This window comes from Euphorbia lathyris, chromosome 2 (genome assembly GCF_963576675.1).
Source record: "Euphorbia lathyris chromosome 2, ddEupLath1.1, whole genome shotgun sequence".
Classification (NCBI taxonomy): Eukaryota; Viridiplantae; Streptophyta; class Magnoliopsida; order Malpighiales; family Euphorbiaceae; genus Euphorbia; species Euphorbia lathyris.
In genome coordinates this window covers 22,859,182-22,876,716 of record NC_088911.1, presented here as the reverse complement: position 1 = coordinate 22,876,716, position 17,535 = coordinate 22,859,182, and the positions used below count along the sequence as shown (strand labels likewise).

The 17,535-nt window shown below is 32.6% G+C and overlaps 2 protein-coding genes across 4 annotated transcripts; both read right to left on the bottom strand.

Annotated features, from left to right (window-relative positions):
- Positions 1–823: 823 nt before the first annotated feature.
- On the bottom strand, positions 824–2,904 carry LOC136220256 (uncharacterized protein C594.04c). The gene is made up of 3 exons (XM_066008059.1): positions 2,525–2,904; positions 2,182–2,445; positions 824–1,419 (listed from the first exon to the last, which is right to left on the bottom strand). Exons 1-3 carry the CDS (start codon positions 2,756–2,758, stop codon positions 940–942), a joined length of 978 nt encoding a protein of 325 aa, XP_065864131.1. The 5' UTR covers positions 2,759–2,904; the 3' UTR covers positions 824–939.
- A 6,191-nt stretch (positions 2,905–9,095) lies between these two features.
- Positions 9,096–17,477, bottom strand: LOC136217292 (translocase of chloroplast 33, chloroplastic). 3 transcript variants are annotated; one of them, XM_066003896.1, is made up of 8 exons: positions 17,333–17,477; positions 16,969–17,074; positions 16,760–16,867; positions 16,526–16,650; positions 16,109–16,373; positions 9,749–9,817; positions 9,442–9,603; positions 9,096–9,352 (listed from the first exon to the last, which is right to left on the bottom strand). In XM_066003896.1, the coding sequence occupies exons 2-8, from the start codon at positions 17,062–17,064 to the stop codon at positions 9,284–9,286; spliced, it is 894 nt and encodes a 297-aa protein (XP_065859968.1). In that variant the 5' UTR covers positions 17,065–17,074; positions 17,333–17,477; the 3' UTR covers positions 9,096–9,283. The 3 variants fall into 3 exon arrangements, with proteins under 3 accessions (XP_065859968.1, XP_065859970.1, XP_065859969.1); XM_066003898.1 differs by having other exon boundaries at positions 17,250–17,456; XM_066003897.1 differs by having other exon boundaries at positions 17,254–17,456.
- Between the last annotated feature and the right edge of the window lie 58 nt (positions 17,478–17,535).

Sequence of the window (17,535 nt, the reverse complement as noted above, 5' to 3'; positions counted from 1 at the left end):
CAGTGAGGGCTGACTGGGATGTAATGAAGAAAGTAGAGACCAAGTTAACTAAAGATCAAATGTTGATGTTTAGGAAATCTGAGTTTTGGATATTTGGCGGATATGAAGGTGTGTACGTACATTGTCCACTCCTTTATGCCAGGGATCATTACTAGAGAGATTACTCCACCAAATCCAAAGAAGGAAAAGGAAGAAGAAATGACTAAGTTGTGATATATATATATATGAAGGGTATTTTGGGAAAGTCCATATTAAAATAGTCTAGATATGTAATGAGTTATGTAATAGGTCTAAATATGTAAATTGATCTCCGAATTGGGCTAATTTTGTAATTTTTTATAAGTTTGTTCAAATTTGTTGTCAATTGTATGTTAAATTTGTTTTATAATTAAATTTGGTTTCCTTCAATAGAATACTGAAATAAGATAATAAAATACTAAATCGGGTGCGATTGAATAAATTAAAATCGAGCTGCTCGTAAGTTTTTCTCGAGTCGAGACTACCTCGAGCTAGAACCGAGCCAAAAATTATAGGTACGTCGAGCGTCAAGCTCGAGTCAATCTTAAAAATTCTAAACTCAACGAGCTTTGATATCGAGTCGAGCCCGAAATATCCTTCATCCCCACACCTACAACCTCATTATTTGAGTTACATGGTGCACTCAAGACTCAAAACGAGAATCATGAATATTTGGGAAATTGACACATTTCTATATTCCATTTTGTTTTTTTTTCAAAGTATCTCCGAAAAGGCAGATTCAAGAAAAGTCCTAGCTCTCAACTCTAAATAGATTCGAAACAGAAAGTAAACTTAATTATAATGAAACCAAAGAAAAAAAGGGATGTATACCATTTCAGATTGTCCATTTAGCTACAGAAAGCACATAATACCAAATAAATTAAAAAAAACAACAAATTATAACAATGGAAGCATATAAGATCAGTTGGTCTTATCTTTGTTGGAAAAAGAAGATGAGTTGAACCAAGGAATCCACACAGAAGTAGTTCTCTGATAAAGCCTATATGCATCAGCTCTGTACTCTTGTTTCAGCATCCTCTGTTCTACAAGCACAGTAACATATGCTAAACATAGACTATTAACAAGAGCACCTATACAAGCCCATCCTTGTCCGAGATTCAGAGAAAATAGAGCCAGTCCCCACCACCATAATTGTTCTCCAAAGTAGTTAGGATGCCTTGAATAACACCACAATCCTCTGTCAAGATTGGGCACCAATGGCTTTCCAAGCTCTTTAAGTTTCTCGTTTCTTGTTACAAATTCATGGAGCTGTGTATCGGCAAAGTATGCTGTCACAACACCACTTAAGCAGATAGCTATTGCAACAAAATCCCAGATGTTCAATGGCTTATCAACCAAGTGAACAGCGTAGAATGGTAGGCATACTCCAATTAGAAAAACCTGCAAATTTATGGGACACCAAATAAGAAAATATGCTAACCAAGCTTGTTTGCATAAAATATTTGCGCCCAATTCATTATAAAATCGGGTGAATTACATCCATGGTCTCTCAATTTTGTCCCTAAATTTCAAAACTAAACATTATCACTCGTGAACTTTACACTTACAACATAATGATCCATTAAACATTCATCAAGATAACAACTCTAATATCAAGTAACCCTCCATTATGGAGGAGATGCAATTCTAACTAACTTTAATTCTTGAACTTTTTGATTTCGAAATTATTTAGGTGTTGTATGATTAGCAGATAGAAGTGGTTGTTTAGAAGAGAGAAAATTCCCAAAATGGTGATCAAGAAAATCGAAAAATGGTGCTTCCATAGGAAATATGGTTCTAAACAATTTAATCACTTTAACTTGCTTATTAACTCACTAAACTTGCTTACGGTGATTTTTTTACCCCTAAACTTGCTTACGATAGGGCACTTTAATTTGTCCAAAATCTCCACTTGTTCTGCCACAAGTATCTTAAAGAGTTAATAGGTGCCTTTAAACAAGTCCAATAGATGTTTTCAAAGTATAAGGTACAATTCAATTTTATGTACAAATATAGGGGATAGTTATGTATTAAGCAATGTATCCGTGGAAGCTCTCTGCGGCAATTCATCAAACAGCTATGTCGAATTAAATTCGACCACTTACAAACAAATAACGGCGATGATCTACCTACCAATGGATACAAAAACAGAGGCAAAATTACCTGCTGCGAGACGTAGACAGAGAAAAAGGAGATCCACCACCAGTGCTTGCCATATTGCCCACGCATATCAGTAAACCTCCAGTCCTCTCTAGCTCCCCACTGCCATTTTTCCCGTCTAAAGTAGTTATGAGTAAGCCTCAAACTCCACACCCATGTTAACGCTATCACAATTCTCGACCTCCACCAGTTATAATCGGCAAAAGGATAAGTTGCATAGTAGTAAACAAACATTACCGGTATCACAGTCCAGTACAGATCTATCATCTACAACAAACAAATTACACAATTAAATCGAGTATAATTTTCTTTTTCAATTAAGAAATTGAAGCAAGTAAATACGTACCCAATGGCTTGATTGAATGTGACTGATGATCCAGAAAACGATATTGACATTGACGAAGAAGAGAATGTTAGCCAATAGAAGGGGATGATCAAAGCACCATGCCCAAAAAGGGGAGGCAGTAGTGGAGGCATTGCTAAGACTAGTATGATAGTGGTTAAGGAGGGATAGATAGAAGATAATTGAAGGAAGGGGAACAAGAAAAGAGACAAGAGCTTTCTTCAAATTAGTACCCATTTTGTGATGATTTTTTCAATTGGAGTAGAGTTGGAAAGAAGAAGCCTGGTTTTATAGCTTATGCAACGGTCTAAAGTTTAAAATGAAAAATGGCGCATGGGATTGGGTATCAAAAGATCATTATTAGCTTTGATTTTACTTTTATCCATGGCGTTGTAAATTTGTAATCTCTATTTGCTGTTAGTAATGATTGATTAGTTTCTACTTTTCGGTGCGTTGGGTTTTAGCAGCTCTTTCTTTCTATTTTTATTTTCGTCGTTATGCTCATTATAAAGAAATTAAGTACAACCAATTACAATTTCAAGTTGTTAGGGCATATCCAACAGCCTTCTAAATTGACTCTTAAGTTAAAATTTGAAGAGGGAGAATAAAAAATCACCAACAGCCTTTTAGTGGCTCCTCAGATCACTAACTACTGGCGTTTAGTATTCTATTGGGATAGAGATAATGATAATGGTTGAGATAAGGATAAGGATAAATGGTTGGGATATGGATAAAAATATGATAGTCGAGAATTACTATTCAATGTTTGGTACGTGGGATAGAGACAGTGATAAAATAATACACTTTACTATTTTAACCTTATTTAAACTACATAACATTAATTTGAGGGATAATATGGACTTTTCCATCCTATTAAAATCGCATGAGGTTATCCCACCTCCCTCCTGGGTATAGGATTTGAGGGATAAAAGGCTTATCCCCCATCTGTCTCACTCTTCTATCTCCCAAACAAGCACAGGATAACTTATCTCGTGTTTTTTTTATCCCTATCCCACCTTCTATATCACTTCTAACAAACACCTCGTAAGAGCCTCTCAATCTTCTCTATTAATAGAGAATCTCACTCCACCTCTTAGTGTCTCCTAACTCATTTTTTATTAATAATTTATTATTGAGAAGTCTTTCTCCTTTCACTATTGGTAAATATCACAACAATTAATAATTTTAATGATAAAATAATAAATAAGGAGTGAATATAAGGAGTTTTATTAAATCACTAAGAGTCAATTATTTATATTATTTTTAGAGAGTTCATCAAGAGTCTCTTAAGAGATTATTATATGTAATGACTAAGTTTTCTGATGTGTATTCATTTTTATACGTAATGACTAATGAGCTTTCAATTATTAATTTATAATTAACTATTTTATACAATGGTTATTATATAAGAGAAAATGACAAAAAAGTATACCTAAGTAAAAAACCTTTACAAATTTTCGTGACATTTCTATAATTTTTCATAAATTAATTATTTTTTTATTAAATTATTAATAAAAAATAATTTTAATTATATCTACCAAACCACTTTACGAAAATTAACACTACTTTATGGAAAATCTATAAAACCTTTACAAATTTTCGTAACATTTCTATAATTTTCCGTAAATTAATTATTTTTTGTTAAATTATTAATAAAAAAATAATTTTAATTATATCCATCAAATCACTTTACGAAAATTAACACCACTTTACGGAAAATCTAAAAAACCTTTACAAATTTTCGTAACATTTCTATAATTCTACGGAAATTAATTATTTTTGATAAATTATTAATAAAAAATAATTTTAATTCTATTCACCAAACAACTTTACCTAAATTGACACTACTTTACGAAAAATCTATAAAACATTTACAAATTTCCGTAACATTTCTATAATTTTTTGTAAATTAATTATTTTTTTGTTAAATTATTAATAAAAAAATAATTTTAATTCTATCCACCAAACCACTTTACGAAAATTGATACTACTTTACGGAAAATCTATAAAACCTTTACAAATTTCCGTAACATTTCTATAATTTTACGTAAATTAATTATTTTTTTGTTAAATTATTAATAAAAAATAATTTTAATTCTATCCACCAAACCACTTTACGAAAATTAACACTACTTTACGAAAAATCTATAAAACCTTTACAAATTTCCGTAACATTTGTATAATTTTACATAAATTAATTATTTTTGTTAAATTATTAAAAAAATAATTTTAATTATATCCACCAAACCACTTTACGTAAATTGACACTACTTTACCGAAAATCTATACAACCTTTACAAATTTCCGTAATATTTGTATAATTTTACGTAAAATAATTATTTTTGGTAAATTATTAATAAAAAAAATAATTTTAATTCTATCCACCAAACCATTTACGTAAATTGACACTACTTTACGGAAAATCTATAAAACCTTTACAAATTTCCGTAACATTTCTATAATTTTACGTAAATTAATTATTTTTTGGTAAATTATTAATAAAAAATAATTTTAATTCTATCCACCAAACAACTTTACGTAAATTAACACTACTTTACGGAAAATCTATAAAACATTTACAAATTTCCGTAACATTTTTATAATTTTACGTAACTGACCCCCGAATTTAGATTTGTGATAATTTATCCCCCACCTTGCTTATTTTAAAGGGTTAAGGTGCAAAAATACCCCTAACTTTTTAGATTAGGAGCAATTTTACCCCCTAACGTCTAAAATGGTACAATTTTACCCCTATCGTTAGAAGCCAGGAGCAATTTTACCCCTAATGTTAATAAATTGGATTAATTTCAGACACTATTATAAAACACATATATTTTTGTTTCTTATTCTGCACCAATTGTATGACAATTCGTTTTTAAAAAAGAGATTTCATATTTTTTATAATTTAATAATAGAATTGGAGATTAATATTTATAAATTCGGTGATTTTTTTGATTTTTTCTTGTCTAGTTCGTACAAAAAGACAGTATATTTTTTTATTTTTTTTACATCCCAACATATGCTTGCGATCTGTTACTAATAAAATGATGCACATGTGAAATGTAAATGATAAAATTCATGACCGAGAAGACAGTTTGATCAATTATTTCTCAAATTGAACCAATTTATCAACGTTAGGGGTAAAATTGCTCCTGGCTTCCAATGTTAAGGGTAAAATTGCACCATTTTAGACGTTAGGGGTAAAATTGATCCTGGCCTAAAACGTTAGGGGTATTTTTGCACCTTAATCCTATTTTAAACAAATAACTCATCAAATTGCTCAAGTGGAATAAATAACTCCTCAAGTTGCTTATTTAGAACAAATAACTCATAAACCCTAAAAAACATTCAACATAATATTACATCAGAAATAAAAGATTTCAAAATATCGGTTACTACATCTAACTAATCTACTGATACATTAACTAAAGCGCAAAAAAACCTCCCAAAAAATTAATTTGCGTAAAATTGTTCAAATGTTATGGAAATTTGTAAAGATTTTATGGATTTTACGTCAAGTATTGTAATTACTTAAAATAGTTTAGTGGATAGAATTAAAATTATTTTTATTAATATTTTACAGAAAAATAATTGCTTTACGTAAAATTGTACTAATGTTACAGAAATTTGTAAAGGTTTTATAGATTTTCCGTAAAGTAGCGTCAATTTTCGTAAAGTGGTTTGGTGGATAGAATTAAAATTATTTTTGATTAATAATTTAACAAAAAATAATTAATTTTCGTAAAATTATAGAAATGTAACAGAAATTTATAAAGGTTTTATAGATTTTTCGTAAAGTAGTGTCAATTTACGTAAATGGTTTGGTGGATAGACTTAAAATTATTTTTTATTAATAATTTACCAAAAATAATTATTTTACGTAAAATTATACAAATTTTATGGAAATTTGTAAAGGTTTTATAGATTTTCGGTAAAGTAGTGTCAATTTACGTAAAGTGGTTTGGTGGATAGAATTAAAATTATTTTTTATTAATAATTTAACAAAAAATAATTAATTTACGTAAAATTGTAGAAATGTCACAGAAATTTGTTAAGGTTTTATAGATTTTCCGTAAAGTAGTGTCAATTTTCGTAAAGTGGTTTGGTGGATAGAATTAAAATTATTTTTTTATTAATAATTTAACAAAAAATAATTAATTTACGTTAAATTGTAGAAATGTTACGAAAATTTGTAAATGTTTTATAGATTTTCCGTAAAGTAATGTCAATTTTCGTAAAGTGGTTTGGTGGATAGAATTAAAATTATTTTTTTATTAATAATTTAACAAAAAATAATTAATTTACGTAAAATTATAAAAATGTTACCGAAATTTGTAAATGTTTTATAGATGTTCCGTAAAGTAGTGTCAATTTATGTAAAGTTGTTTGGTGGATAGAATTAAAATTATTTTTTATTAATAATTTACTAAAAATAATTAATTTTTATAGAATTATACAAATGTTACGGAAATTTGTAAAGGTTTTATAGATTTTCCGTAAAGTAGTGTTAATTTTCGTAAAGTGGTTTGGTGGATATAATTACAATTTTTTTTAAACAAAAAATAATTAATTTACGTAAAATTATACAAATGTTACGGAAATTTGTAAAGGTTTTATAGATTTTCCGTAAAGTAGTGTTAATTTTCGTAAAGTGGTTTGGTGGATAGAATTAAAATTATTTTTTATTAATAATTTAACAAAAAATAATTAATTTACGAAAAATTATAGAAATGTTACGGAAATTTGTAAAGGTTTTTTAGATTTTCCGTAAAGTAATGTTAATTTTCGTAAAGTGGTTTAGTGGATATAATTAAAATTATTTTTTTATTAATAATTTAACAAAAAATAATTAATTTACGGAAAATTATAGAAATGTTACGGAAATTTGTAAAGGTTTTTTAGATTTTCCGTAAAGTAGTGTCAATTTCCGTAAAGTAGTCTAGTGGATAGAATTATATTCTACCTTGTGTAACTTTAATTTTCCCTATTTAGTGGTAACCTGTAATAGCAGGTCAACTTTTAATATAATATAATTTATTTTAAATTAATTTGACACATGTCATAATACTATTCGTTATTGAAACAAAGTAAATTTACTTTGTTTTTAAAGGAAGTGAGGATAGCGGGCACATTTGCTTTACACATTCAATTAACATTATTAATATTTAATAATTTAACGATATTAATTTTACTAATATAAAAAATTGAATAATTAACTTTTGCCAAGACTTAATAATGTATTGATCGTCAACAACAACACAGTATTAACCAATTTTGCATAGATTTTTTTTTTTTGCATTTCTTACTTACAAATATATGTGAAAACATTTGTTCTCTTTAAGATGTTTATTCTACCTTTCACTGTTTTGACTTTTGAGACCACTAAAAGTTTTTTTTTTTTTTTTTTTATGTCCCTTTAAGATGTTTATTCCTCTTTCATTGTTTTAAAGCACTATTGACTCTAAAATAATCCCACATGTATACATTTTTAGATTTTTTTATATCAATACAAAGTGATTCTGGGGAAAATGCAAATATTGGTCTTTTCCCCTTTTGTAATATTTATCTCTATCTTGACCTATGAAATAATCATAGGCTAGAGAGTATATGATCAAATGTAATAATCATTTTTTTCTTTTCTTGGGTAATTTTATATTTGATTAATTCTAAAATTCCTTATTTTATAGGGATAAAATCTAAATTTGCCTTTTATGTTTTTGGGGGAAATGTAGATATGCCCCTAAAAAAATTAAATGATCTCTACTCTATGACTTTCATTTTATTATTCCATTTTATCCTTTCGTTAGGGTATATCTACATAGAATAAAATACCCAAGAAAGTAAAAGAAAAAAATGAGCATCAAAGGGGAGCATAGCTAATAACATACAATAATGACAGTTATCATGATTGTGGTGTCTGTAATGATGGTTGCTGCCTGTGATGTGTGTGCTTATTAATCATTCATATATGCTATCGTGACCCATAAATAAGCATTTCTTATTATTATTTCTACATTGGTCCCCCCACTTCTCCCTTTGGTTTCTCTCTTCCTCAATCTTCCAGGTATAAATTTCGAGCAATCTCCGCAGAAAGAAAGCAAACTGCACGCTACCATGCCTATAGGTAAAAGGACCCATACTCGCAATTTCAAAACTTTAAATAATCATCCAGGAAATTTTGGAGCAGCTTATGCAGGGTCCACCATATATGGAGGAATTTGCTTCTTTTTCTTTCTTCTTTAGTATGCTTAAGTCGGCGGAATAATTTTATACTAGCATGTAAAAGATTGGTAGAGAGCAAGAGATGAACATTATTCAAACTTATCCACACTAACCTCTATGAGTTCCATACAGGAATCAAGATGCTAAAACTAAAACAAGTTCATTGGGAAGAGCATTACCACATAAAAAGCAATCATTTGTGCCTGCCTTAGCTTTGTATTTCTCTGCTTGTGACTTGTGAGAGTTTGTGTAATTTATGTCTCCAAGCTTATCTAAAGGAGTCTTGCAAAATCTTGTATGATATTAATACAAAAATTTAACAGCAAACAAAAGGAAATTAGATCAAGCTCCAAGACAACAAAAAATAAACTCCACTCAACTTAAGGGAAAATAATCAGTTTTATCTAGTATTCTGTCACTAACACGCAAAACATTGATACGATTAAACTCTCAAGAAGAGACTACCAAAATTAGAAAGCGATGGAGAGCTGGAAAGAGAGAACGGGAGGGGTAAAAGCCATGGCTATAAGCGAGCATCACTCACAAACCCTTGTCTCCTTTTGCAATATCAGCTTTAATTGCTATTTGAATCCATTTTACAATAATCCACTGCAACATTACCCATAACACAAATGATAATATGCTCTTCTTTCCAATAAAATAAAACACAACAGCCATGAAATCCAAGAAGGTTTTACCTGGACCCCAAGGATGAGAGGGATCAATACTTTCCCCCTGTCATTTGACTCGGATCCATCTATCAACTTCTTATCAACAACGATAGACTTGTGCCCATTTGTAGCAACTGCAATTATTTCTGTTACCAGAGTTGGAATCCAGGCCTTGCCATTTGGGAGAATCTATAATTTAAAATGTAACGATATAGTTACAAAAAATTTACTCATTTGAATGCATGAACATCTCAAACCAATACAAGACTCGTACAAATGACTATGCTTGCACATAATTTAAATAAATGTCCACAATTCAGCATAGAGACCAAACCTTTTCATCAGTATCATTCTTATTGCATCTCCCACTGTTCTCAACCAAGCCAACTGGAATGGAAGATTCCTAGAAGCATCAAAAGCAAGATAAAAGAAATGAATAAAAGAACAGAAGAGTGATTCATATGGCATATTAAGGACTTTCAAACAAGCTACCAATTATACAGAAGCATAAAATAAGCAGGGTTTTTGCTTCATGTATCAGCTACCCCAAATAACCACATACTATCTTATCAGCAAAGATCCATATTTCATCAAAGATGCATTTTACTAAAAGATTTAAATCAGATTACAAAAACCCAAACATGAGACAGTAAGGCCCTTCAACCACAATATCTAAGGAATATTTACAGGCTAAGCACAAGTGGACTTCCTTATTTTCATTAACTAACTATTGTCCTTATTTTAGAACTCAATACAGGACATGCAAATTAGTTTTTATCCTTAAGGTTCATTGTCAACTTGTCAAGAGTAAAAAGAACCAATCAGTTCAGACAATCCACTTCCAACCAGACTATATTTTTTATTTACAGAACCACAAAATCAATTCTCCCTTTCAAATGTGAATCAAAAGACTTCACTCATGCATTTAGTAGATCACAGCAAAGCTTTAAACAATTCATGAAGTGTGAAAATACTACTAAGACCAAAAGCAGAAAAAACAGAGAATGAGATGAGCAAAAGTCAATTTGAAACTACTCGAAAGATTGTATGAAGAATATAAATTCAAGAAAACTCGACCACCACATGTTAAATAGCCATCTCAAACTTGCAAAATCATTTGACATACAACAAATAAAGCAAATCAGTAAAATCTTTCTACAACAACTAGTGTAAGGGATGGCAACGGGTAGGGTACCCACGGGTAGTGTCAATCCCAAACCTTTATCCGTTTATTTTTTAATTAACCGTACCCGTCCCATTACCCTAACGGGTATACTTTTTGCATCCCATACCCGTCCCATTTAATGTGCGGGTACCCTTACCCGTTAAGAATCAATACATAAAATAGAAAATATTATAAATTTAATAAATCATTCATCTAAAAATTGGGTAAAGTTCAAATAAAACCCCTATGGTTTCACTAATTTTCAGATAAAGGACTGTGGTTTACTTTTTGTCAAAACGAGGATTGAGGTTTTCAACTTTAACAAAATAAGGACTTTTTCGATTGATACTATTAAAATCACCTTTGACGACTTCAAAAATGACATATTTTAAGAACTACTAATATTCTAAGCAACTTTAATTCTTCAACTTTTTTATTTTGAGATTGTTTAGATGATGTTTGGTAAAGAGAGAGAAAGTTAATGTTTAGAGAGAGAAAGTTCCAAAAAAGATGATTTTCGAAAATCGAAAATGTAGTTCCATAGAAAATATGACATTAAACAACTTTAATTCTTGAAAATTTTCATTTTCAGGTCGTTAAAGATGGTTTTAATAGCATTAATCCAAGTTTGAAACCTCAATCCTTGTTTTGACAAAAAGTAAACCACAGTCCTTTATCTGAAATTAGTGAAACCACACGGGTTTTATTTGAAATTTACCCTTTAATAAATCATTCATCTAAAAATTGAACAAATTGAACCTTAATCAATAAGAATAAAGTAGCGTAATGGTATCACTCAATGATTGACAAATAAAAGATTGGGGTTTGAATCCCACATATCTAAAAAATAATAATATTTTTTAATATATAAAAGATTTATAACGGGTACCAGGTATCCTGGGGGTATTCCCATACCTTTTTATACAGGTACGGGTAGTCTATTAGGGTCGGGTAGTGCCGGGTACAGTACCCATTGCCATTACAATGTGTAATGCACTACTTAAAATGGGGATTTTAAGAGAAATCAGAAAAACAAATCTCAAAATAGTAGATAAAATCATGTGTAACAAGTGTTAAGAAATTGGAGTTTTTATTGCTATGTTCTGCACTACTTTCTGCAGTGTGGATGATCAGGTGAAGATATTTACACCAAGTAAGAAACATCTGAATTTAATATCTCATAATTGCTATTAATATCCATCACAGAAGATGAAAGGGCAAGATTGTCTGCAGTATGTTAATGACCAGTATGCAGCTCTCCTTCCTACCAACTTCATCCAAGGTATTAATGTTTTTTTTGGAATCTTTTCCTCTATTGTGTATTCCAACCAATCAATCATCATTAAGATAATCAGAGGCACCATAGTTATTAAAGGCGCGCCACGGCTAAGGCTCCAGCCTAAGCGTCTCTGGAGCCCAAAGGCGGGCGCGGTCAGTCAGGCGCGCGCCAAGGCGCGCCTCGGCTAAGGCTCCAGCCTTGGCGCCTCTGGAGCCCAAAGGCGGGCGCGGTCAGTCGGGCGCGCGCCTCGGCTACCTTAGGGTATTTTAGGGTTGAGATGAGGGTATTTTAGGGTTTTGAGGGTATTTTAGGGTTTTTTAAGTTCAGAAAATAAAAGAAAAGCAGACAAACAAAGATCGCAAGTTTTTACTAAACATATCGCAGCAGACATTTTGCTCTCCTCCCTCCATCAACGGTGCTTCCATCTTCCATCTATGAGGAATTGAGATGGGCTAATGTTAGTAGGGCTATTGGAGCTCATGAAAGTGCTTATCAAACTAGAGGAGTAAGGAAAAAATGTTGCAAATGCATCTAGTTCAAGTGTTAGGTCTAAGGCTAAGGCGAAAGATAAGGGTAAAATGCATCTTATAGATGATGAACCTGACTTTGTAGATGATGAGTACATTGATGAGGAAGGTGACAATGATGATGAGATTGAGAACCTTATTCAAGAAGCATATGATGATGGAAGTGATGATGATGATGGTGATGATTATGGTTCCGATAAAGATTAGGAAGGAAGACTAGGAAGTTAAAGATTAGTTGTTTTCTAGAGTCAAGACTATTAGTGTTTTCTTTAGTTTTAACTTTTAAGTCGGAATTATGAGTTAATGATCATGCCTTAGTAGTTAACTAGAACTTAACTCATGCATTTTATGGTTTTGTTGTTGGTATTTGATTATTTGTGATTATTTGTGACTAGTATTATGAATTTATGATTTTTTTTGTTTGGTGCTCCTCGAGTCGACCCCGAATCATTTCGGGACTAAAGCTTTGTTGTTGTTGTTTGGTGCGCCTCGAGTCGCTAAGGCGCGCGCCTTAAGTTGCGCCTTGCACCAAGGCTCCAGGACCCCCCTTGCGCCTTTAATAACTATGAGAGGCACAAATGATGTATTGACACACACGAGACCTTCCTCCAAAAGCCAATGTCACCAGAGAGCTCTAACATACATCCCCTCATATTAAAAGCATAAGGTTCGTTCGTCCATCCAACTCATAGGAGCAGATAGAGCTGTGTCTTCACAATTACTTCTGAAATATATATATACTTCTCCAAAATGCAGTTTGAAACTACTCTTGAGCTTGTCTAAATTTTATAGTGCAGACATCTCAAAGATTACCATGATAATAATTTCTTTGTACTAATAATGTCAATGAAATGAGGGCGAGCCTTGGCGCAACGGTAAACGTTGTTGTCGTGTGACCCAGAGGTCACGGGTTCAAGTCTTAGGAGCGGCCTCTTGCCAAATAAATTGGTAGGGGAAGGCTTGCTCCCAGTACACCCTTGTGGTGGGACCCCTCCCCGGACCCTCGCTCAGCGGGGACACGTAGTGCACCGGGCCGCCCTTTAATAATGTCAATGAAACTTTTAGCATGTGTCTTATGGCCAGTTTAAGTAACCTCACCCTCCTAGATTCAGGTTGCTTAATGTCCCAGGATAATGAAATTACCTCATTTCATTAAACAACTATTGCCTTGAATCTGATGCTCCCCCTTCCATCTAGAACATGTATTTAGCTTGAATATTATATGAATTCTCTAAGCCCAATGAAGCATTTAAAAATCCAAGACACCAAATTTGAACTCGTTTTGAACAAAGTAATCAGTTTGATAAACAAGTTAAAGATAAATCAGAACCTTGATAAATACTGAACGGAGCTTGATGACTACTTTCATCATTCTAGTTATTCCATAAAAAAAAAGGTGAATTTCAATAATCATTGACATCTTTTCAAGAAGGGATAAGGTGCAAAAATACCTCTAACACTACAGCCATGAGCACTTTTACCCCTGGTGTCTGAAAAACGGTTCAATTTACCCCAATGTTGGCAACCAAGAGCAATTTTACCCCTAACAAGTTGGGTCAATTTCAAACATTATTATAAAACACAGATATTTTGTGCCTTATTATGCACCAATTGCATTTAAGTTTGTTCTAAAAAAAATATTTCATATTTTTTGTGATTTAATAATAGAATTGGAGATCAATATTTATAAATTCGGTGAAATATTTGATTTTTTTTATCTAACTCGTACAAAAGACTATATTTTTTTCATAGTTATTAAAGGCGCATGGCGCACTAAGGCGCAAGGGGTCCTGGAGCCATGGCGCATGGCGCATGGCGATGGCGCGCGCCATAGCGAGACAAGGCGCACTTAAAAAAATAAAAAATATAAAAATATAAAACTAACATAAAACTAAATCATGAAAATATTTTAAGCATAAATAAATTTTAAAATGCAAAATAAACCCCATAGTAGAAAAACTTTAAAGTTGAATACTAATTTCTAAGTTCTACTCCTAATCAAAACTCTCCAAATCCATCACTCCTCATCATCACTATCACACTCCTCGTCTAAGGCATCATCAAACTATTGATCATCAAACTGTTGAAGTTGAATTCCCTTTAGCTTCTTTGTTTCTGTTGTTTGAATCCGTTTGATGTGTTTTCTTTCTACTAAACTTCTTCCTCTTTTAATGACTCTGTCTCTTCCTCTTCAAAGAGTCTCTTCGTCTTCTACTTAGTTTAAAACCTATAATCTCTCTCCTTTTTAACACTTTTTGTTAATATAACATGTGTTCCATTCCAGATATATAAAGTAACTACCAAAAAACTGCCCATAACTGCCTCTAATTGCCAAGGCGCGCCTTGGTGCGCCTTTGGCGCAAAATGGCGCACCAGGCGCGCGCCATGGCGATTGCGCCTCGCCATGGGGCTGCCATGGCGCCAAGGCCTGCGCCTGGTGCGCCATGCGCCATAAGCGCCTTAGGCGCGCCTTTAATAACTATGATTTTTTTCACGTCTAATCATATGTTTGTGATCTGTTGCTAATGAGTAATAAAAATAATGCACATGTGAAGTGTAGATGTCAAGATTCATGACCGAGAAGAAAGTTAGATGAATTATTTCTCAAATTGAGCCAACTTGTCAATGTTAGGGGTAAAATTGCTCAGGGTTGTAAACGTTAGGGGTATTTTTGCACCTTATCCCTTTCAAGAAGCAAGAGTCCTAGATAGCGAATAACACAGTGAACAACAAATGTTTATGAGGCACTACCATATAAAAAAACCAAATTTCCTGTTAGCAAAGAAACAGAGGAAGGCAGGATTAACAAGCCTAGGGTCTGGAAGTTCCCTGTAGAGTGTATGACGTGTGTAACTGTGTGTGTGTGTGTTTTTCTGCTAGTGTTAGTAGGTTATTAAATAAGACTTGTGCGGAGTATGTGGCGTCAGCTTAGCATATTAGCTATTCAGATTTGGGGGTTGCGTCCCCGTGGATGGGTATTTCCATTTTGATGTAATTTCCTTTTCAGTATCAAACTACTACTATTTCATTGCTCATTTATAACAATGTATTCCTCACTTCTAACGCTTCATTCTATTCTACTCTTTCTTATATTCATCTCTCTGATGCATTTTCTATCATTTCCATTCAAAACATTCTGTCTAAAAAAGAAAGATATGCAAAGATACATAGTAAAAAAAAATTACCTTGTTTTCTAGTAAAAGCTTGAAATGAAGATAACAAATACACTTACCTTTCTCAGTCATGGAAGTCATGCATTCTCTTTCACTATAATCAAGGTTTCATACTCTATATAAAAAACGGTTTCATACTCATCTTCGAGTTTCTTACAGGGTGAAACATAAGCATAAAACCACTTGTTAATTAACTAGATAATATATAGTAGCAAATTAGCAATGAAGGATTATTTTCTCCTACAAATGAAGAAATTAAATCAGTTGTTCTGCATCCCATACTTGTATATTATGTGATAAGACCTCATTCTTCTTTGAACCTAATGTGTGCACAGATAAGTGTGCAAGTGTATAAGTTGGTGCGGAGAAACTATCTAGGAAGCTACCACAGATGGAATGCAAAATAACCTATCAACACCATTACCTGTAATTTGAAGAAATAACTAACATACATATTGTGGCATATAATGCATTTTCACTAAAAACGAATTAGCATACATTTGAATGCCAGTGATGGATCTAAAGAAACATATAAAGGACAAGAGTGGACCTCAAAGTCTCGTTTCCTCATTCGCGATCCAGCAGAGATAGTCTTTAACATGGACTCTGATCTTCTAGACGAAAAAACATCATAATTGATATCATCTGGTGGGCAGAGCTGAGCATGAGTGAGGACAAGCAAACTTTTAAGCCATATTTCTTTTCCAAAACTGTCAGAGATAGCACTTATTATCTGCTTATCCAAGTCATCTACTCTATATGCATCCAAACGGTCAACATAGAGCAAAACATCTATACTCTTATTCAAAAGAAACCTGCATAAAATCCCATCCACAACAATGTCAAACTTAGGAAATCATCCAAAACCTAATCCTAAAATGCAGAAAGCCACGTGTAAAGAATCACCAAGCTACTGATTTGGCTGGTGTCACATAATCTTGAAACAAGTCATATTATTAGTACAAACCGTTTAATCAACTCCAAAGCTTGGTAACTGACATAGCCACCCTCCACAAGTCCTGGAGTGTCTATGATGTTTAATGTGAATCCAGCCCGGGTCCGTGAAACCATTACTGGTCTCGAAACCTCCGACTGCAAAATTCAGAAAACGTCATTAAAGCAATGGCAAACCATGTAAAGAAAATGCCCTAATAACTGCTATCCCAATCCACAGGAAACCGGTAAGTGCAAAAACACATACCGAGAAGGAGTTCACATTAACAACTCGCTCCCCAATGAGAGAATTGACAGTCGAGGATTTACCAACTCCACCTTTGCCCATAACAAGAATGGTCAAAGTACTTACACCCTGCAATAAATTATAGTCAGAGCATACAGATAATTGTAATTTGTAAACCACACGAATATCTCAACAATCTAAAACCAAAGAAGAAATTTTAACTTAGATACCTCCTCCTTTAACTTTCCGAATAACTCCACGAGTTTCCCCTGTGTGGCCGCGGGAAACTGTTGAAAGCCAGCCCATTCACGAATTACAGAACCCATTAATTAATGACTGCAAGGAAACACTGAATCCTTAAAAACACATTACGAGATATTGCACATAACAAAGCAATTCTGGAGACGAAGTGCAGGGATTAAAAATCGAATGAATGAAAATGCATCAATTATAAAACCCTAAACCCTCAATATCACTTGGAGAGTATGAAAACAATTTGAAATGCAGCTACCTACAGCAATTGAATGGAAGGCGTAGTGACAGATACGAGTCGGAGGATTAGATAAAGCGAAAAATGTGTAATTTGGGGATAACCTGTTTGCTTATCGCCAAACGGGCAGAGAGAAGAATTGGAAGTTTGTAGGAGGTGCAGCAGTGGAGAGATGACCTTATCAAAACCAATATTTTCTTGTATTTGTTGGTCTCTCTTTCTGCTGTGTTTGACTCTACGTATTAGATACGCCGCCCCAATTTTACATAAGAAATTAAATGCATTTATATCAATTTCTAAGATTTTC

Excerpts from the sequence above, each read along its gene's own strand:
- LOC136220256 (XM_066008059.1), bottom strand. The coding sequence starts at position 2,758 with ATGGGTACTAATTTGAAGAAAGCTCTTGTCTCTTTTCTTGTTCCCCTT. Across the intron at positions 2,446-2,524 it reads ACATTCAATCAAGCCATTGG|ATGATAGATCTGTACTGGAC; the intron begins GTACGTATTTAC and ends TGTTTGTTGTAG. Across the intron at positions 1,420-2,181 it reads CTGTCTACGTCTCGCAGCAG|GTTTTTCTAATTGGAGTATG; the intron begins GTAATTTTGCCT and ends ATAAATTTGCAG.
- LOC136217292 (XM_066003896.1), bottom strand. The coding sequence starts at position 17,064 with ATGGGTTCTGTAATTCGTGAATGGGCTGGCTTTCAACAGTTTCCCGCG. Across the intron at positions 16,868-16,968 it reads TCGGAAAGTTAAAGGAGGAG|GGTGTAAGTACTTTGACCAT; the intron begins GTATCTAAGTTA and ends AATTTATTGCAG. Across the intron at positions 16,374-16,525 it reads GCTTTGGAGTTGATTAAACG|GTTTCTTTTGAATAAGAGTA; the intron begins GTTTGTACTAAT and ends GATTTTATGCAG.